Source organism: Macrosteles quadrilineatus, unplaced genomic scaffold (genome assembly GCF_028750875.1).
Source record: "Macrosteles quadrilineatus isolate MER2022 unplaced genomic scaffold, UCM_ALF_1.0 Scaffold_1__1_contigs__length_201487025, whole genome shotgun sequence".
NCBI classification, from domain to species: domain Eukaryota; kingdom Metazoa; phylum Arthropoda; class Insecta; order Hemiptera; family Cicadellidae; genus Macrosteles; species Macrosteles quadrilineatus.
In genome coordinates, this window is record NW_026542594.1 from 132,720,962 (window position 1) to 132,742,944 (window position 21,983).

Below are 21,983 nucleotides of genomic sequence, written 5' to 3' on the forward strand. Positions count from 1 at the left end.
TTCTCACCTATAATATGGTGTTCTCTTATGGGGTAACTCTGTAGGAGCCAAAACCGTTTTCAAATGGCAAAGGAAAGCAGTCAGGTGCATTTATTTATTTATTTATTTATTTATTTATTTCCCAACGGATTGCACCTTTTTACAAAATATGTGTATACAATTTATATGGCATTTGCAATATTACTAACTAGAAAAGTAATAACAATGGTAATAACAAAGTGATAATAAATAGTAATAGCAAGTAATAACAAATAGTGATAACAATAGTAATAACAAATAGTGATAACAATAGTAATAACAAATAGTGATAACAATAGTAATAGTAATAACAAATATTAATAACAGAAGAATAAACTAAAAAGAGTATCAACAAAGAATATGAACAGCAAGTTTCAACGATGAGAAGACAAATATGCAGATGTGCTGGAGTGTGGTTGCTCAAGTGATCAGGGAGACCTTCTTTTTGAACCGGAGGGGCTTCTCACCGAAGAAATCCAGTTAAGCAGCCGCCGTGCTACCAGCCTTGGGTAGACGGCTAATTCCACTGTTGTAAGAGTAGTAGGCTGGGAGAAAGCGTCTGCTGAATATAGTCCTGGAGCGGGTGCCTCTGGGCGTGGTAATGTCGATACCACTCAGGATGTTGGGGCAATCGACAAACCCGTTAACCAGCTTGTAGAGCATGAATATGTCGGCATGATGACGTCGGAGTGACAGAGGCAGAAGATCGAAGGACTTCTCCACATCGTCAACCGGGGTAGTGCGGTAGGTAAAACCAAGTCTCGGTCCAAGCATCCGTATGAAGCGGGTTTGTATGCTCTCCAGTTGGCTGACGTGGTTCTTCTGGAAGGGAGACCAGATGATTGACCCATACTCCAGCAGCGGGCGTACCAGGGACTTGTAGAGCGTGATCAAGGTGAAGGGTGAGTTGAAATTCCTTGTTGATCTGAATATGAAACCAAGCAGGGAGCTAGCTTTGGTTGTAATGTGGGCAATGTGCTCGTGAGGGTTGAGCGAAGGGGTCATTGTCACTCCGAGATCTCGTACCCTGTCCACTCTCTTCAGTGTAGAACCATTGAGGACGTAGTCATATTGGACTGGGGCTGCACCACGCTTGTAGGAGATGACGACACATTTCAAGACGTTGAGCTCCATGAAGTTTTCCTTGCACCAGGCGTCGATGTTAGTGAGAGAAAGTTGGAGGCGCTCAAAGTCAGAAGCCAATGACACCGAGCCAAATACCTTAATATCATCGGCGAACATGAGAAATTTGGTGAGGATGACGTTGCCAATGTCATTCATGAACAGGTTAAACAGCAACATTAGAGGAACAATGCCCAGGGAAGATTGCAAAGCAGATTTTAAGGCCCTAAATATCCTAACCCTTCCACTTTATACATTTTAAATTGCTTATTATACGTAAAAGAGAATATAGACCAGGATAGCATCCGATCTGACATACATAAACATTACACAAGAAATAGCCATCATCTCAACTTACCACTTACAAGACTTACACTTACACACAATAGCTACAAATATCTCAGTATACAATTTTTTAATAAATTGCCCCCTTCTGCAGTAACGATTCCAATAAAAAAATTCAAAACAGTCCTTGATTCATGGTTAGAATTAAAATGTTTTTACTCTGTAGATAAGTTCTTGTCCTTGGAGGTTTTGGATATAAGTTTTTAAATAATTTATTTAAGATCAAGCTTCCTGTTATTTATTATGACTATGTTTAATGCTTTAATGATAAGATGCCATTTGACAATGTCAATTGCTTTTGTAGAGCTGAAAGACAATAAAACGATTTGATTTGATTTGATTTATTAAAACCTAATTGGTTTGAAAATTGATATCACACCAACCTTCCTTGGCCTTCATTTTGGCCAACGCCTAATTTTGGCGTTTTTGGTCTCTAGTGGTATAAGAACGAAAAAAATCGGCCTTACTATATGATCTATACTTATAGTTTATTCCTTATGTGGGCATATTGGTAAATAGGAACAAAACAATTATTCTACTTCTTCTAGTTAGTTATATTAAAACCAAGTTTATTTCAGTGGAGTGCAAGGAAGGAACATGATGTCTAAAATAAGGAAGTTTGTAATTGTATAATGATCCTGTAGGCTATGTATCAGCGAAGTCAGATGCACATTGACACACATTCGGCAAGATATCGCGATGCTTTGAAATGGCTTTATAGAGAGATGTCCTGTCTATAATGCTCTTGACATATATTACAGAACCAATGATACGGATATAATGGGAAAAGGCAGTCAATAGGAGACTGTAACCTTTCATTATTTTATATTCGATTAATATTTAATTTCAATGAAACTACCTGTTTGGTTAGACTGGAATAATTTATATAACCCTCGTTATTACCTAGAACTGTACACCTTCAGTGTTACTGTTGCCATCCCAGCACTTAGGCCTATACGTTATACGTCATTGTGCGTGTTGGCTGAGTACACGCCGCGCCGGTGAACCAATTCAGTCCAGACGCCTCCACATTACTTAAAAATCTCCAACATATATATTGTGTTTTATCTACGGAGATATTTCGTGAGTTTTATCATCTGATCTATGGTGGATTTACGTGTATCATGTGTGTTCTACAAAGGACATTTTGATATTGAATTAGACCTCTGAACTATATTAATCAATATTCATTTTTAATCCTGAAACCGGCTCCAGCTTTATGATGGAAATAAGTGTTTACTTCAAGATATTATACATATGTATAACAAATGGCGGCCATTTGTCCGCCATAATGGATTTTCCCCCTTGTGTCCCATATTCTAGCATAATACATCTCCTAATTTTGGTAAAAGCGTGCGGTTTGTTCCAAACTATATGTCAGGATGTAATTCAATTAATTAAAGCCATTATATATAGTTATGTATGAAAATTTTACACTTTTATGCAAAAAATTAAAAAAAAAAATAATTGCAGGGTAATCATGGTCTTGCATTCAACATTGAGTTAAGATCTCTTTTACTCATCGGGGAAATCATATTGACGTTGAACATGTGATTGCAGCCTAAGATTTAGACCGCGTCGTGGTGGCGACTGTAATTAATAGAATGCTGTAAATGGAATTAAATTAATATTACTAAATAAACAGTTGTGTTAGTATTACTTATATAATTTAATTTTATTTGATACAATATTGTTTTTACATAAACTTTAAAAGACTAAATATATTCTGTTTGACAATTGATAAGTTTGTGAGTTATTAAAACTATTTTCATTGATGGGACTTTCTCCTCTTGCTGCGAAATGGCCTCAAGTTTATCCCCGATGAGTAAAAGAGGTCTTAAATCAATTTTGAATGCAAGACCAGTAATTACCCTGCAATTATTTTTGGTTAATTCTTAACATAAAACTGTACGCTTTTAACACAATAAGAGTGGTTTTATGCTTGAATATGTGACACAAGCGGGAAAATCCATTATAACGGCCATTTTTCCAGATGGCGGCATGTTACCCAAGAGGGAGTTTTTTTAATGTTAGTATGTTCCCAACTAACTGTACGTATGACATCTCCACAAATTTTCAGCCTGATAAATTAAAATTTCACTATTAGACTAAATTTTAAAAATTTGTCCTGCACTATATAGAAAAATTCACTAAAAAGGGAAAACATCGGGGCGAATGCGTTTGAACTAAGACTATACAGAGATCATAACAAACTAGAATTTTTTTTATTTTTATTTAACGTCATATATTAATTTACACGAAGTCTTTCATATAATCAATTGGCTTCCAGCAATTGTGTCCTATGTACTATGTAGTCAACTTTAGGTTGATTTCTATATCCTTTGGTTCTTAGAAATAAGTTTAGTAATATTTGTTACAACTTTTTTTAATTGATAACGGGGGTTCTTTTCGCCAAAACGGCTATGGATGTTTAAAAACTCCAATCTTTGGCAAAATCATGTGTGTATTGAAGGTTAATAAAATAACGTACAAGTGACGATCCTGTTATCACTTTAGTGTGACTGATTTAGACAGTGTGTTTCCAATTTGTCTGAAAATATCTTGTGGACTTGTTCCAAGAAACATAAAATGCCATTATAAGTATGGGTCTAAATTGCATAGATTTCTGCCTGTTGGTCTGTTTGTGGCTTTAAGAAACTATTTTATATCTTGGGCATTTTTTAAGATAGAAACTGGGATAAATGTGTAGGCTAGTTTAGAAGGTAAAAAGAGCTGAAAAATGTCGTTCCAATATCTGAAGCCATTTAAATATGGCGGCCATTTAAAATCTTTAATCCTAAATTTGATAAAAACTGTAAATCTTGAGGGAAAAAATATGAACTAACTTAGGAGCGTGTGGTAGTACTTTTAAATTGCGTAACCGAATGTAGAAAAGAATTGAACTCATGTTTGTCATCCGATTTTAACAAACAAGGTCTCATTTGATTTGGATTTAAATTCTTTATCTTTTTGATCGTGAAAACAAAACAGTTTTCATGAAATTTGGCATTAAACATTTTAAATGGCCGGCATATTAAAACGGCTTGAGGTATTGGAACGACATTTTTAAGCATTTTTAACTTCTAAACTACACATATATACCAACTTTGGAATTTCTATCTTGAAAAATTCCCAAGATATAAAATAGTTTTAAAAAAATCACAAACAGACCGACAGACAGAAATCTAGGCATTTTACACCCATACTTATTTGGAAATTTATGTTTGTCTTAGTCTAAGGAACAAGTCCACAACATATATCCAGACAATTTGGAAACACCCTGTAAAGAGGTTTAGTCGTAGGGGATCGCTAGGAATTGTACGACCACTAAGAGCTATGCTATTCTACTAATATGTGGTTCATTTTCTATCACATCAATCGGCGGGAAGTTTATTGCCCTGTCAGCAGATTTTCAATTACAAAAGCATTTATTTATGAACAATACTCAAATCATTCAGTAACTAAACTTTTAATTTTGAATGGCAATTTTAGTAGTGAATTAATCTATTTAGGTATATTATGGAGCTTGTGATCGATGGAGTGACACGCGAATTTCCCATATAGGCAATCAGCCGTTCGTGGTCAGACCTGGACCCGGAACCGATTTGCTTTTTCGTTTTGAGATCCCCAGAGGCAAAAAAAAAAAACACTTTCCGTTCAAATCCATGTATAAAATGTGTGTGTGTGTGTGTGTGTGTTTGTGTTTGTGTTTGTGTTTGTGTTTGTAAATGGTACGTTTGGGGGACATTGTATTGTATTTTTGCCATCCATCTGAAAAAACGAAAAACGTACCGAGGACACAGCAGTTTTAGTTCCACCATTGCATTTTTGAGGTGACTATGAACCAGGAAATACCAAATTTGCTCTAGAGAAATTGTAATAGTTCAGGATGAAATTAATTACCTTTCAAAATGTATTATACAGGGTGGCTGAAAAGTAACTTTCACCCCCCCTTAACTTTTAAACTTTTAGAGATATTTGAAATCGGTTTGCGGCATCCTTCCTTGGTTTTGAAATTTTTTCCCTTAGGGGTAGCGGGGGTAGGGGGTAGCTTAACATTTATTTTACTAAATTTTTAGCTGCCATTTTGTTATTAGTTAGTTGTCCGTTTTCTATTTTCTGTATGTTTATTGTTTAGTTTTGTCAAGACCAGCAAAATGATACCAAACTCGACAATACTTCCTTTTTGAAAATTTTGAACTACACCTCACCCTCACTACCCCTAAGGGCAAAATTTTCAAAACCAGCCATAATTATTGTAGCCCCTCATTTTTCTAAGAAGATTGAAAATATCTCAAATTGTTGAAAAGTTAAGGGGTGGGGGATGCAAGTTACTTTTCAGCCATCCTGTATATTGGCATTTTTGAACATTTAAATTTAGTTATACATTTCAAAAGCAAACTTAAGTCTAAATTAAGTTTAATTTAAACTTAAGTTTTTGGGCATTACTTCCAAATATGTTCATAAACAAGCAAACTACAACAAAAACAATGCAACAATGGAAGACGAAATAAACTATGAAAAACAATAACAATTGTGAACATCCGATGACAACAGTAACAATGGTAGCTCTATCATGCCATTAAGCGCATAACAAAGCTTCAGTACACCAAATTATTTATTTATTTATTTATTTATTTATTTATTTATTTATTTATTTATTTATTTATTTATTTATTTATTTATTTATTTATTTATTTATTTATTTATTTATTTATTTATTTATTTATTTATTTATTTATTTATTTATTTATTTATTTATTTATTTATTTATTTATTTATTTATTTATTTATTTATTTATTTATTTAAATGCTACAATACAGACTTACGTCCAATTACATTGCAGCATAGTACAAATACTCATAATACAGTACACACTTTGTGTGAACACGTGTCAAAATGTCTTTTCTTCATCATGCAGGCAACAACACAATATTAAATAAATAACACTTTACATAAACAACAGTACAACAACAACAGGGAATGAACAACTTAAATTAAATTGAAACACAACAAATTGAATTGAGACAATAGCCATGGTTCTATGAAATTATTCTTAAAATAAATTATCATTCAACTGATTTTTGAAAGAGGCTAGGGTCGAGTTGAATAAATCAATACCTTGGGGTAATGTATTATAAAGCCTCATTAAAACATTGGCAGGAGACTGGGCACCCAGGCAAGTCCGGGCGAATGTAGGAGCGAACAAAACACGGACCCTGGACGAGGGACGAGGCACGAGGAAAGATAACAGCGATAAGATCTCGCTATCATCAACTTTTCCATTGACCAATTTGTGGAGAAATGTCAGCATTAGTACATCCCGTCGACTCTTTAAGCTCATAATTTCGAACAGATCCAGTAATATAGGATATGATATGTCATATGTGAAATAGCCGAATCTTTTGAAAAATAGATACCGTAGGAATTTTATTTGGATTTGTTCTATCATCTCAATGAGATAAGCATGATGTGGATACCACACTATTGAACCGAATTCAAGTCTAGACCTAACCAGGGAGAAATATAGTAGCTTGAGTCCATATATGCCTTTCAGGAAATTCCCGGATCTGAATATAAAACCCAAGTTACGATAAGCCATCTTACAGGATTCAGCAATTTTTCAGCAATTTTTTTTCAGCAAAACGATTTGTTTTATAAGCTCTAAAAAGTAGTTTGGATATTAAATACAGGGGTGTCGCCCAAGTGGTAGGGGAGCCATCCCCCCAATCATCTTTGAAAAGTGTAAAAGTTGGGGAACTTTTGGGTATTTGAAGATATGAGTAGAGATTTTAGGAAGTTTGAAACTGTTGTTAATCTGTCAACTTAAAAGCTAATTTTAAACTAAGCAGACATTTACCCTTATAAACTAATAATTAAAGTAAAAAAGTGTTGGAAATTTCATATGTTGAGCAACATGGTAGGTTACGTAACGTATCTGTAGTACACAGTAATTCAAGGCTTTTAAGGGAAATCTTTTCTGAGCTAATCGTGGAGAACCGTATTCACTGAGTTTTTATTATAAATTGATTTTAACAGGCTGAAAACATAATGTATTATTAATCAGTAGCCCTACAGTGTGACCATTTGTTGAGGCACGACAAAGACACAATCAACAATGATGATTGACAGTAAAACCAATAATTTGAGAGAAGAATTCATTCCTTATTATTAGTGTATGTCAGCTTTAAAGAGGATTTAAAGGTGAAATATCCTTCTAATGTTAAAACTTAATATTAATTAGTTGGGAATCTGAGTAATATAGTTGGGAAATTCAAAGTGTCCTCCCTCCAATATTTTTTTCGTACGACACCTCTGAAAAGGAAAAAAAATTATGTTTTAGGACGAAACAAAGGGAAACCCCAATTTTTTTACTCATAAAACCCCCCATAAACCCTCGTTCCAATAGTCTGATGATAATATAAATGGGTTTGTTTAAACCGTAACAATGATGATTAGGCTTCGCGAGCCTGTTCGAATGTAATGTAGGTTTACCCATTTGTACCAGATTTTAACAATTTTTTTTTATATTTTTTGCTCCAGTTGTCGTGCTATTACACACTCGCATAGGTCAAATATATATATATATACATATATATGGATTTGCACGTTTTGTGTTTTTGCCCTCTGGGGACCTCAAAACGAAAAAGTAAATCGGCCCCGGGTCCAGGTCTTGCTCTCAAACCTACGGTAATAGCTTATTCCCTATATGGGAAATTCGCCAAAACGCACTACGTCGTGCAGAACCAACACAATATTGATGTTGTTGTCGTTGTTGATCATCATAAGTAACTATATTGTGGAAAGGCAAGTGTGGATCGACACCAATTATGGTTAAGGTTTATTTTGATTTTTTTATCTAGTAACTAAATTAAAATGCCTTATGTTTGAGTGTTCCTTTGCCCCCGATTACTTTTCATAAATAACACCAAGAGCATTCTTTTTCAAGCAGATTTATCAGTCACCTAAAAAGTACCTTCATATTATGTTTTTTTAGTAATGCTTATATGAAAGAAATTTTCATAGTAAATTTGGAAATATTTAGGAATAATTAACAACAGAAATTGACTGTTAAAATTGTTTGAAAGTGTCTTCAGCTTCCATTTGAAAGTTTAAAATTGTTTAAAAGGGAAGCAGTCTGGAAACTGTTATGATAACCTCTTCTGCTGCAATATTAATATTAATGAAAAGAAAATTAGGAACTTCCGGTCTTTAAGTTAACTTATAATTCAGTGGACTGTATAAGGTGTTTAGTTTGTTTTAAGGTTAGCAATCCGCAGTGTATGTCATAGAGAACGTGATAAGTACGGATATAAATTTACACACTTTTAATAATGACGGTACATTAGTTTTAACTCAATACCAAATTTAATGTACGCAGTGGAAATTTAAAACTAAGTATATAATTAAAGACCATTGATTCACACATCTTTACGACGAATGAGAAGATTTGTTTGACGTTCCATAAAACAACACTACACTCTACAGTCCACACAGTACAAATTGTTGTCAGCTTGATTCTCAAAAGCATCTTATCTAGTATAGGCTTAGTCACGACTGTTTACTAAGCTAGTCATAATTAATCATGATCTAACGTCAACAGTTACGTTATTACTTGGCATTGGAATTATCCGTATCATAAATAACTCTACTATACAATGCGACAAATGGAACAGGTAGATATTTTAAGTGTTGATGTCATTTACTTGGTCCATTGGGAATAGTATTTATTACTGGCCAGTTAATTTAAATAGCAATTCTTGGTTTCCATTTAGTTTTTTTCCCCGGGGGGACTTTTCTAGCGATTAAATAGTGCATTGGTATGTTATTTTATTATTTTATTTATACTAAGTGCGGTAAAAAAATAAGTCACTGGCACAATTTTATATAAGTTTGAAGTAAATGTAAAATCTAATGTTTGTGGATTTTTTGTGGATGCTTGTGGAATTTTTTACTATAATAAATTATTACGTGCAAATCTCGGTTATGTAAGTATGTAAAATGGGGAAATGTCTGAGTAGTAAATAAATATTGTTGTGAGGATTTATAAATAAGGAGGATTTATTGAACCGATTAGTTTTCAACCATCTTTGTGCCTTTCATGTTGAAACCTTTGTTGTTATTTTCATCGATGTTTGCATATTATTTGACTTAAGTGTAACCCTCTGATAGCTTTAAGCCCCTATGATATTGCAATTGTATTAAAAGGGAAGAAAGACTTTTATGAAACCATACGTTTATCATATACATATGTTCGTTTCATGACATTTTCGATGATTTATTCTCTGTGGGTTTTTTTTATTTAACCACATATACTTAAGTATTTTTAACTCAACTGGAGGTAGGTAAAAGATAATCCTGTAATCGATTAACTTATTTGCTATGGCAGTTTGTCTTGGTAGCCAGATGTTTGAGTGGTTACAGTACTCGCCGGTGCGATTCCAAGCGAGATCGTTACTAGGCCCAGATGACTCATATTACATTTGTCATTTGGGCTATCAATTAATGATGCTTTCCAAAAACAGGCCGATGATAGATCCAAAGTTTGGAGCGATCCCTTGCAAACAACGTTACTAGATACCCTTGACGTAGATAAACCCATTATACAAAAAAACTGTAAGCCCTAATTGGGTGAAATGCAATGTATTACTCCCCCAAAGCTAACTCAGTCAAAATAAGACATAATTTGATGAATAAATGGAAGGTGAGAACTCCTGAGTGGAAAACACTTTCCAGAATGTCAACACATTTCTTCTTACAACAGACACAAGAGGTGGCAATAACGCTGGAGTGGAAACGAGCTTTTATCTGTTTATGTCAACTTAAAAAACCCTAAATAATTTCAACGGGTGATGAAATGTATTCTCAGTTTCCATGCTGTTTGTTTCAAACTAAACTACAAGAATATTTCATATCCAGATTTAATTAGTAACAAATTGATATTGGTTAATTATTAGTGTTAGCAATATTAATATTAGTAACATAAATTAATTTGTTTTTTTAAGCCTACTAGGCAAGAAAAAATTCTATTTCAAAAATGCATTGTCAGAAATTCACTAGTAACGATCTTAGTAATAGGTAAATAACTAAAAAACAAACCTCACCCTAATCAAGTAAGTAATTTTCTGAAACTTGTGATAGCATATTCTGTGCAATTGCGATTTTTTAGGTATTAGAGTAGAATGAATGGTCTGTCAAGCAACTGTTTTATAGAAGGAAATCATACAAATTAAGGAATAACTTTATTCAGTTTTTCACGTTTCAATCATTTTAAAACTACAAAGATCAGGTAAAAAACACTCAGTCTTTTAATATATACCATATCTTGAAAGATTTTAATAAAGTTATTAAAAATAATTCCCTTCTTATGAACACCTACAGACCATGCCATAGGATAAACCTAAATATCATGTTCAGAATGATATTAATTTGCAGTTTTATTCGAAGTCAGATAAGAATTTTATTTTGTACATGTATTGACTTTTTTACCATATAAGCAGCATAACAAACTAAAAAATATTCATATCTAAAGAAAATGTATGGTGAAAAATAAAAATTAGATTTTCAAAAAACATTTGTTACACGCGAATCATTTTATTTTAAGTTTCAAATATTACACATGGGGTCGTAATGATTAATAGTAAAGAAATATTCTCTTTTAAAAAGTCTACGTCCGTATGACAAAGCTCTTTATCCTCATACATATTTTATTTCAAGCTATAACTATTGTATTTTGTAAGCGTACCGATTCTTGTTGAGCACGTGTTTCACTTTTTTACTACTTTATTTACTTTGATAGAACATTTTAATCCGTAATAGAATGTTACCCACAAATGATTCTTCCAAAATACTGTAGATAACACCGGAACAAAAATTTAGTGCAGGTAAACAACAGTGTACTTTAATCGTATAGTTTCAGGTCAGAGTTATTGGAACGACCTTTATCTATATATACATTTAATTTGAAACTGTTTTTATCCAGTAATTTTGAGAGAATGGCTGGGTGTAAAAACCTGGTAGGGGTGTCTGAAGAAAGATCTGAAGAAAGTCTGTAGATGTGTCATCAAAAGAGAAACGAGGACAATTACTTGTGACTCTGTCCCAGTGTCCTTTAAGTTCCCTTCCCATGCTAACCTTATGGAGAAAATATTTTTTTACATTATGACGAGATGGATAACTTAACATTTTCTATACTATTATATAAAAATCTAATGCCGTCTGTCTGTATGTGTATTACTAATAAGTACAAAAACTACTGAACCAACTGGGCTTAATTTTACAAAAATATAGCTACCGTATCAAGGACCATTATAGGACTATTCACACTTCGATACTACGATACTGACCATGGGCTTTGCCCCTTTGGCTTTAAAAGTTCTGAGGTGAGGATTTTCAAAGTAAAAAAGTCTCCATGGCTGCAATGAGAATACTCACAATGTTTACATTTGCTTTGACATTTCAATGTAAACAAGAAAAACTGCCAAATTGCATATTTCACAATTTAAGACAGCTGATCCAATGAAATTAAATATAATATTTCACACAATTATGTGGTTGGTTTATTTCATCAAAAAAATTATCAAAGATCATTTATTCAAATACCCCCGCCGCAGCAAACCTGCAGACTAAGCGAATTTCCATTTGCCTGATTGGATTTACACTAAAATGTCTCCTTAAAAATATCTCATTTATTCCCTATTTAAATAGAATGAGTTAAAACACATACTTAGGTTTGCTGCAACAGGGAGGGTAAAAGTGTTTTTTTATGTAAAATGTTAATAGTTAGTAAGAAATAAAAACATTTTCCAAATTTGGGCAAAATATGTTAATAAACAAGCAAACTACAACAGTTTACTTATTCTCCATAAGAATAACATAGGAATTTTAAATTTACAATTTTTTGGAATTTTCTCCGTAACCGATAGGCGCATTATAACGCTTCAATATACTAAATTATTTGTTTTTTTAAGCTCTACAAAATAGTTTAGAAAGAAATTGCAAAATTTTATGTTTATTGGGTCAAAAATGGGAAAAACCCATTTTTACCCCATAAAAGCCCCCATAAACCCCCGTTCCCATGGTCCGATCATGCTGGTTCGCGAACTCGTTCGAATAAACGTAGGTTTACACGTTTGTACCAAATTTTATCAAAATCGGATCATTTTTGCTCGAGTTATCGCGCTAACGGACACATATATAAATATATATATATATATATATATATATATATATATATATATGAATTTGAACGAATTGTGTTTTTGGCCTCTAGGGACCTCAAAACGAAAAAAAAAATCGGTCCCGGGTCCAGGTCTTACCATGAGTACTACGGTAATAGCTTATTCCCTATATGGGAAATTCGCTAAAAACTATGTTAATGATTATAGAAATAAAAAGAATATATTCTTAAAGCGTTGCTGTATCAAAACAGGCTCTGCTTTCAATTATTAAAGTGTCTTAAGTTTTATGAAAATAATGTTATTAATAAATTTTCATGGAAACAGTAAGAAAATTACAATGTATAGATGTTTTGTATGAATTTGGAGGCTACTTTAAATAAATTCGAACTGCTTACCATGTGTTAGATTACTTAACATAACTTGCACATCACATTATTTTTTTATATGTATATTTAGATAAATTTAGTTATTGTGTTTTGCTAAACCTATGCTTAAATTAAATTAAAGAATATCATCAATAACTAAATTGTACGTCGTTGATTTTTGTGTTCTAAAATCTGTTGTATATGTGTAACTATATTTAATTATCAAATGGTAATACAAAATACTCTTATTTTATCTTAACATAGCTTTCAGTTCACATTTACTTTAGTTGATAGATTTATTATTTGTGTTTTGCTACAACACTGATTAAATTAAACCGAGGAAAATATATCATAAAACTAAGCAGTACAGGCAGTACACTTTTCAAAAATCAATGAAATATCTGTTACTATGTTTACTTATTAAGTGTGAAAATGTAAAGGCAATGGACGATGGAACTGATTAAAAGAACTGGTTTGTATATTTAGTTGTGTGTTGATATTTTGTAGAGTAGAATCAGAGATGCAATGAAACATATACTAGATTTGCTATTCAATCTTTTAGTCCTTAATGCTTTGATAACCATATTAGTTTTGTCTGCTGTCTTTAATGCTAAATTATTTGTTTAAAACTGTTTATAGGATAGATATAGTTTCTTTAATATTTAAAAAGACTCTTGATAAGGCACAGCAATATTTCTAGAGTTTATAACAGTTGACTTAGTTTTGCTAATCATTTACTGTGAGGAAAGAAACTGAAGATGGAAGGATTTGTGATTTAATGTGAAGAAGAGGGAAAATAAAATAAAATTAAATTTAAATTTAATAATTAGTATTTTTGCAACTTCAATGTCAAAAATAAAGAAAAAAAGATATTTAATTAAGGGAGATGAAGGTAAATCATGTATGTGAAAGTTTTAGTCGAAGATTTGGTCAGTTTTTCTCATATCAGCCTACACAAGATTTAAAATTAATCAAAACCAAAATGGTGGTATCCACTACTTACTAGATTTAAAAGTCATAACTTAAACGTTTCTATTAAGACCACAAAAGTTTTATTTTGTTTCTAAAAGCGTTGGTGGATGTGTAACTATTATTTTCAACAGGTGTAAAGATTAAAATGTTTATATTTTGTGTCTTCTTCCCGTTGCAAAGCACGGTTACAACCACTAGTCATTTAATAAAACCATATAAAACAGATGTTAATATTTAAGTTTTATTTCAAAGAACACGTGACTGAATTTGGTAAAATTAAAATATTTAGGACATTGTTTTAGTAATCCATATAGAAGCCTTAAAAATATGAGAAACTCGCTCAGATAGTTATGTAAAAAGATTCTCAAACTCAATACAATGAAAAGTTCAAGCCAGAGCCAATTATGACATGCATATCCAGATCATATTGCTACTGAACCAACAGATTCGTCATCTAGAGAAGATCATTTTGCTCTTATCATGTCTAATAACATCCGAACACAGAAACGGAATAATAGCTTGGTTAAACTGGCATTTTCTGATCCAATGAATGAGGGAATAAGGGAAATTTAATTTCTTTCTGCTTGCCTGGAACTTCGCTAATTTATTTCGTGTTCTCTTTACTCGATTTATTTACTAACGTTATTCGTTTTGTTTCTGATGGATAAGATTTCTTTATTGTACACCCAGCTGCATTTTGCGAGTTAAACAGTCTACGCATACTTAGGTTTGACTCCTACAGGGAGGTTCATAAAGAGTGTGTTTTAGTAAAATGTTAATAACTTATATTGTATAAAATACATAAATTCCCTAAGTTTAATCAAAATAAATCGATAAACAAGCAAACTACAACAGTTTACTTATTCTTCACAAGAATAACCTGAGAATTTTCATTTTTTTATTTTCTCTGTGTAGTTAAAAACCTATCATTGTGTTTATTGATTAACATTTTTTTCAAAATTGTTTTGGAAAGTAATGTTATGTTTTAGAGTAAAAATTTAAAAAAAAACAATGTTGACACTATACATCCGGGTGGAGTTTTATGAGTGGACTCATAAAACTCCGTTCCCAAGGTCCGACCATTCTGGCTCGTCAACTCGTTCGAAAAAACGTAGGTTTAAATGTTTGTACCAAATTTAATTAAAATCAGACGATTTTTTTCGAGTTAACGTAAATCTTAATGGTGTTTCTGGCCTCTGAGGACATCAAAATTAAACAGTAAATTGGTCCTGGATCCTAGTCTTACCAAACGACCTACGGTAATTGCTTATTCCCTGTATGGGAAATACGCCAATACGTTTTCTCGTTAATCCACTATCAGCTCCCACTAACCACTATCCGTTATCTTGTAGATCAACTATTGAAATTCAGTCTCAGTCAACCAGAATTAATTGATAAGCGAATGAGATGGCAAGTCAAGCATATCACGAACAGCAACGCCGAGATCAGCAGAGTATTAAGTTATTTGTCACTTTTGCATATTTAGAAATATAGATAATTAGAAATGAAGTAAACACTATTAGCAAAAACTATACCCTAGTAATAATATTTTATGCGTATACTAAAAAATACAAAAAACAAAATTAAGAATACGGTTATAAATTAAAGTAAATAAAGCTTTTTTTCATTTTCAAACAGCTGATTAAAAATTAATTGTTGTTTAAATTATAATTTACATAAAATTAAAATAATTATTGAATTTAACATTATTGAACAATTATTTCACTACTGAACAAAAGTTAGCTAACAAGATTAAGTTTTGGTTAGCGCTCTCGCTAGAATAGGCTCTCCAAGAAAAATAACCAATATTGGATCATAACAACTTTTCCCTATTTATCGAGTAATCTTTGCTCAATAGTAACTGATGTTTTCGCTTTATTCTCTATATTGTAATTTGCTTGTATACTGGCTTGTTAGAGACACATGTAACGAGTCGTTTGTTTGCTTTTTCCTTGTTATTTTGTTCAACTAACATAGTTACTTGGGCACCCCATAACACTTATGTTCAATTTAAAACAAATTTAAATGAACTGTGTAATATAAGAATTTTTCTGAGGCCTTTTTTATTTAAAGGGTTTGTGGCTATAACTTTTGGCTCCGAGTTGTTCGGAGTTTGTTTTAAAACTTTTTATGGTTTTCCCAAGATTATACGGTTGTATGTCTTATTATCATAGATTATGAAGGTATAAAGCAGTAAATCCCCTAAAGAATGCTATAAACATGAAAATAAAAAAATTACATTCAATTGTTTAATTTGTTTGATTTTTTTTATGTCAAGAAAGTTCATTTGGTCGAAAATATACTTTTTAATCAGTTTTTCTATTTCGCTTGAGGTATGCTTTAAACTACTGTGAGGTGTATCACTATTCACTGAACAACTTAAGACAATTGTACAGAAAATGTCGAGTAAAGATAACACAAAATAAATTAGCGAGGTTCCAGGCAAGCAGAAAAAAAATGATTTTACCTTATTCCCTCATTGGATCAGAAAATGCCAGTTGAAACAAACTATTATTCCGTTTCTGTGTTCGGATGTTATTAGACACGATAAGAGCACAATGATCTTCTCCAGATGACGAATCTGTTGGTTTAAGAGCAATATGATCTGGATGATAGCTAACATTCCCGATTAACATATAGATATACTCTTATCTCAAAGATCCTTTCGGGCTCCGCCCCAGCGGCTCTGGAGATTCCCGTGTTAACCTTATCAGTTGTATTGATATTTAAAATTAATTAAAGTATTTTGCCAGCTTTTTCAATTACACAAGCTGGTTCTATGATATTCAATAGCATTAAAAGGTTATAGGGTTTACCAATAGGGTGCAGCACTATTATTTTTTTCATTTATGACAACAGCTAATTTGAACCAAGCAGCAACAAAAAGCTGTGTTACACAATGGGAACTGAAAAATAGAATTATTTACAGCTATGCTTATGTTTTTTATTTATAAATAATTTGTGATATTGTGCGAATATTTGGTAATTTACTTTTTTCTGTTGTTCAGGTGCAGTGGTAGAACATCATTATGGCTATGGTAGATGTGTTATACCCTAGCATACCGTAAATTAAAAGAACCAAGTTTTCTCAAAACGTGCCATCCCTCATTGTCAACACAAATCACGAGTAACTGCAATAAGCATTTTACACTTATACGCCAATCCCGTACGAAGGACGGGTACTCTGTTAGTCTAAAATAAATACAAAAAATAAATGCAAACCTGTTAAATCACTCTTATAAAAAATCTAGTTTCTAGTTATTATATTTGTAATACCTTTATCTAAGCATCATACATCGAGGATTTCGCTCCTCTTTCTTTTGTAAGGCCTTTAAAAATAAAAGAACTAAACTGACAACTTTTTTGAGGTCGAGAGTCTAATTTGAAAATGTTTTTTCATAACACTGTAAGTTTGTGAAATTATGAAGATGGAAATCTTTTATTTGAAAGGTTTAGATATAGTAGCTTGCCACTTTATTGGTCCACAAACATTTTGTTTTCATGTCAACTATGATCAAAATTGTTTTAAAACCAGTGTTACAATTTATTAGATCTTTCGACAATATGTTTTACCACACAGTTATAAAAATGTGCAAGATATTATAAATACACAACTTTTGATCATTTTAAAACTTCTGTTACTTAGACCATGTTGGACACATTTTTTAAACATTCTCCTAAAAATATGTTTTTGAATGGTTTTACTGTAGTTGCTAGTAGAGTATGTGGACAGGCAATTTAAATCAAGCTGTATTAGCTGACAGAGCACTGTGATCCAAAATCGTCAATGATGTTCGAATACTAGATACAGTAAGGTACAGAGAGGTCAGATACTAATTATTTCATAGTTTTTACCTTTTACTAACAAACTTTGACTACACTGTATATAAATGCGCAGATGTTTTAACTTCAAAAAGCTTGATAAAAAAGATAATATTTTCAAAAGGATATATTGATTGTTTTGCCAGATCAATATTTCCTTTTTACTACTGTACCACCATTACACAACTACCAATTCATTTTTGAATGATTTGACAGAATTTACTATACTGCTTATGTTAGAATAAAAAAATGTTTTACACATCAAAGTACATTAGTTAGTTGTTTATATTAAAAATTGTTCTCTTTCCAAAGGTGATTTGTTCAAGTTCAATTGAAAATACATTTATATTGTTTTACCTCTGATCGAACCAACGTTAACAAACAAATTATTCAGCACATTATGCAACGGTATGCTCCAAACGGGAAACAAATAACATGACAATGTCTGGCGAACATTAAAATACGATATCCCTCATCCCCATTAGTCACTGAGAACGGACATTCACTAAGCTCAGTTTTTTTTTTCAAACAGGTTATTTGTAATTTGTTATGATATTGCAACGGTAATCATAACCATACTGCATATGTATACCATATCTAACCATATCTAAAAGAAATATAATATGCACATTATTTAACATTAGTACCCTTTTGAATTCATTTTATTTTGATGAAACAACTAGTTTCGACTCTACCGTCATAGCCATGTTGTCATCTTGAACAAATAAAATCTAAATTGTTATAAAATTTGAGCGGTGTCTGTCGGTCTGGGCAGCTGTCACGACTAAAATACTAAACCGATACAGCCAAAATTAAACACAAAGATTGTCCACATATCTAGGAACGTCTTAGGACTATTCACTTTCCTTAGTTCCTATCGGGCTACGCCCCTTGTATGTCCAGAGTTTTGAGGTGAGGTTTTCAAATGTAAATTTTAATTGGTCTCCATTGAATCATGAGAAAATAAACAATGTTGACCTTTGCATTGACAATCAGAACTGCTAAATGCTTATTTCACAATTTCAGACAGCTGATCCAAAAAAAATTAATACAATATTTTACACAACTATGACGTAGGTTTATTTATTCTAAAACATTGTCATAGATTATTTATCCTAAAACTATGTCATTGATTATGGATTAACAAATTTCATAACCGTAAGTTATGAAAATAATGTTGTTGATAAAATGTCATTTAAACAGCGGGAATATTACAATGTAGGTTATACTTTTTTGTAACCGTTTGGCAAAACGGCACACGGAAGATTTCTTAGGTGCCGTTTGACGTCACTAACTGCTGACGTCACTTTGAGGGAACACCATTACCGCAACGATACGGATTTGAGCCAACGGCCTCGGTGGAGTAGTGGATAGCGTGTCGGGCTGATAACCCGAATGGTACATACGAGTTCGAATCCCGCTGGTTTTTGTCAACAATTTTTTTCATATCAGCAAGTTTGGTTGGTTTGGTTAGGTTATGACAGTTTATTTTTATAATTGTAAAATTGAATTTTAATCATTTATAATTTTATTTTATGAACAAAGCTATTTTTTAGATTAGTAAACCTTCATTCGATTTTTCCATTATCATCACGTTTGGTTAGTTTGGTTAGGTTATGACAGTTTAATTTAATAATAGAAAAATTATAAAATTGTCTGTTTCTTCAGACGCAGCAGTTAGTGACGTCAGCAGTTAGTGACGTCAAACGGCACCTGAGAAATCTTCCGTATGCCCCACCGTACATTTGGTGGCTTTTTGTTTATAGACTCGAACTACATCTTCCCGTTGCGAAGCACGGGTAGAGCAGCTAGTAACAGATAAAGAAAAAAAAATAATAAGTGCAATCATATGTTCACTTAACTTTGAATTACGAACCTTAATTTCTTCATTTTTAAATATTACGTGTATTATATAATAGCCTATTTCTATTTTAGTGTAATTGAAGGATTTTTTTCAAGTATCGGATTATCTTTGTAGATGTTCATGGCGTTGAGTAAATTTTGAGGATATTCTTGTAATTTGTGTGAATGTGAAAATCTTCTTTAAAACGTTTAATTTATAATTATATTTTCCATACTCTAGAATTTCAAAATGTTCATTTATATCTTTGTATTCATGTCGTGTTTCGATGAGGTGCTCTGCGAAATTTGATATTATTATATTATATTATATTATAATATTAATCAAAACATATACAATATGAAAATAAATTAAACGTTAAGGAATAGTTTCACATTTACACAAATTAAAAAATATCCTCAAAATTTACTAAACACCATGAACGTTGATAAAGAAATTTCGATATTTGAAAAAAATCCTTCAATTACACTAAAATAGAAATAAGCTATCATATGATATATACAACATTTGACAAAGAAGAAATCAAGGTTCTCTAAATTCAAAGTAAAAACAACATATGATTATATTTATTTGTTTTCTTTATCTATTTTGTATTTGTTCAAGATGACAACATGATTATGACCTTAGAGTCGAAACTGTTGTTACACTAATACAATTTATTCAAAAGGGCACTGTACTAATGTTTAATAATGTGTTCTTTTATATATATATATATATATATATATATATAGTAGCCCAAATCACAGTGTTACAAACGTGTAAACCTACGTTCATTTGAACGAGATCACGATCCAGCATGATCGGCCTATGGTAACGGGATCTTATGGGGTACAATTGGTTTTCCTCCGTTTTTCCCTGAAAGCCGTAATTTTCAATTTGTCTCTAAGCTATTGTGAAAGAGTTTCAAAACAAATATGTGTTAGATGGAAGTGTTTTTATACTTAGTGGTTACGGAGAAAAATCCAATAAATGTTAATAATTTAAATTCTCTTGTTATTATTAGAGAGGGTAATTAAACTGTTGTACTCGTACTATGTTTATTGATATATTTTGATCAAACTTGGCAAATGTATTTACATATTTTATACAAAGATATTAACATTTTACTAAAAACCACAATTTATTTTCATCGCTGTAGCAGCAATCCTCAGTACTTAGTTAAGCATAATATTATTTAATAGCAAAAAATCTGACATGTTTATTTGAAGAATTATTTCTGTGAAAATCCAATCATAAAAATTTAAATTCACTAAGTCTGTAGGTTTGCTGCGTTGGGGGTATAAAAGGCTTTCAGAGTAAATGTTGAATGGAGTTTATTGGAAACACTCATTTCGTATAATCCCGCTCTGAAAAACTGTAGCTTCATCACGCTCATGATTGTTGCTGGTGATGACGTAGTGTGTTTCTATAGCAACTGCAAGACAATTTCACCGGAGGTCAACCTGTGAGCTCGAGAGATTTGTTAGTCGTGAGTAAAATGCAAATATAAAATCACCCATTCTTTATAGCTGTGTTCTCAATATGTTTAAGTATATTTAAGTTTGTAGGTTCGTATTTGGTTGATAAGCTAAACCAAATAAATAAATAATTAAATAAATAAATAAAACCAGATAAATAAATAATTACATGGTGATTTGACCAGACTCTATTATTTCCACAGATCTTGGCTCTGGTCACTAAAAAAAGAACTAGGCCTAACCTAAATTAAAAATTAGGGTAATAGGTCAGTACAACCTTGTTAATTTATTTTCAATGTAACTCGACTTAATTGAATTTATAAATAAACATTATACATCGTTAATAATTATTAGTGAACGTAAATTCATTATTTTTATTTTTCAACTATGAGGGAAGTTTAAATAATACTTTAATACTGGAGGGGGGTTTTAATATTCAAAAGTGAAGTACAGGATGTACTCCTAATTTATTCCCCTTCTCAATAACATACACTCTGTATACTGTATATACGTTCAACATACACTCCGTATACTGTATATACGTCCAACATACACTCCGTATAATGTATTATATACGTTCAACATACACTCCGTATACTGTATATACGTCCAACATACACTCCGTATACTGTATATACGTCCAACATACACTCCATATACTGTATATACGTTCAACATACACTCCGTATACTGTATATACGTCCAACATTCACTCCGTATACTGTATATACGTCAAACATACACTTCGTATACTGTATATACGTCCAACATACACTCCGTATACTGTATATACGTCCAACATTCACTCCGTATACTGTATATACGTCAAACATACACTTC

General features: G+C 32.0%; 1 protein-coding gene across 1 annotated transcript; it reads right to left on the reverse strand.

Annotated features, from left to right (window-relative positions):
- Positions 1–498: 498 nt before the first annotated feature.
- Positions 499–1,299, reverse strand: LOC129000724 (uncharacterized). Its single transcript, XM_054427701.1, has one exon. It carries the CDS (start codon positions 1,297–1,299, stop codon positions 499–501), a length of 801 nt encoding a protein of 266 aa, XP_054283676.1.
- Between the last annotated feature and the right edge of the window lie 20,684 nt (positions 1,300–21,983).

Bases quoted from the DNA above. Each gene is read 5' to 3' on its own strand.
- LOC129000724 (XM_054427701.1), bottom strand. From the start codon at position 1,299: ATGAATGACATTGGCAACGTCATCCTCACCAAATTTCTCATGTTCGCC.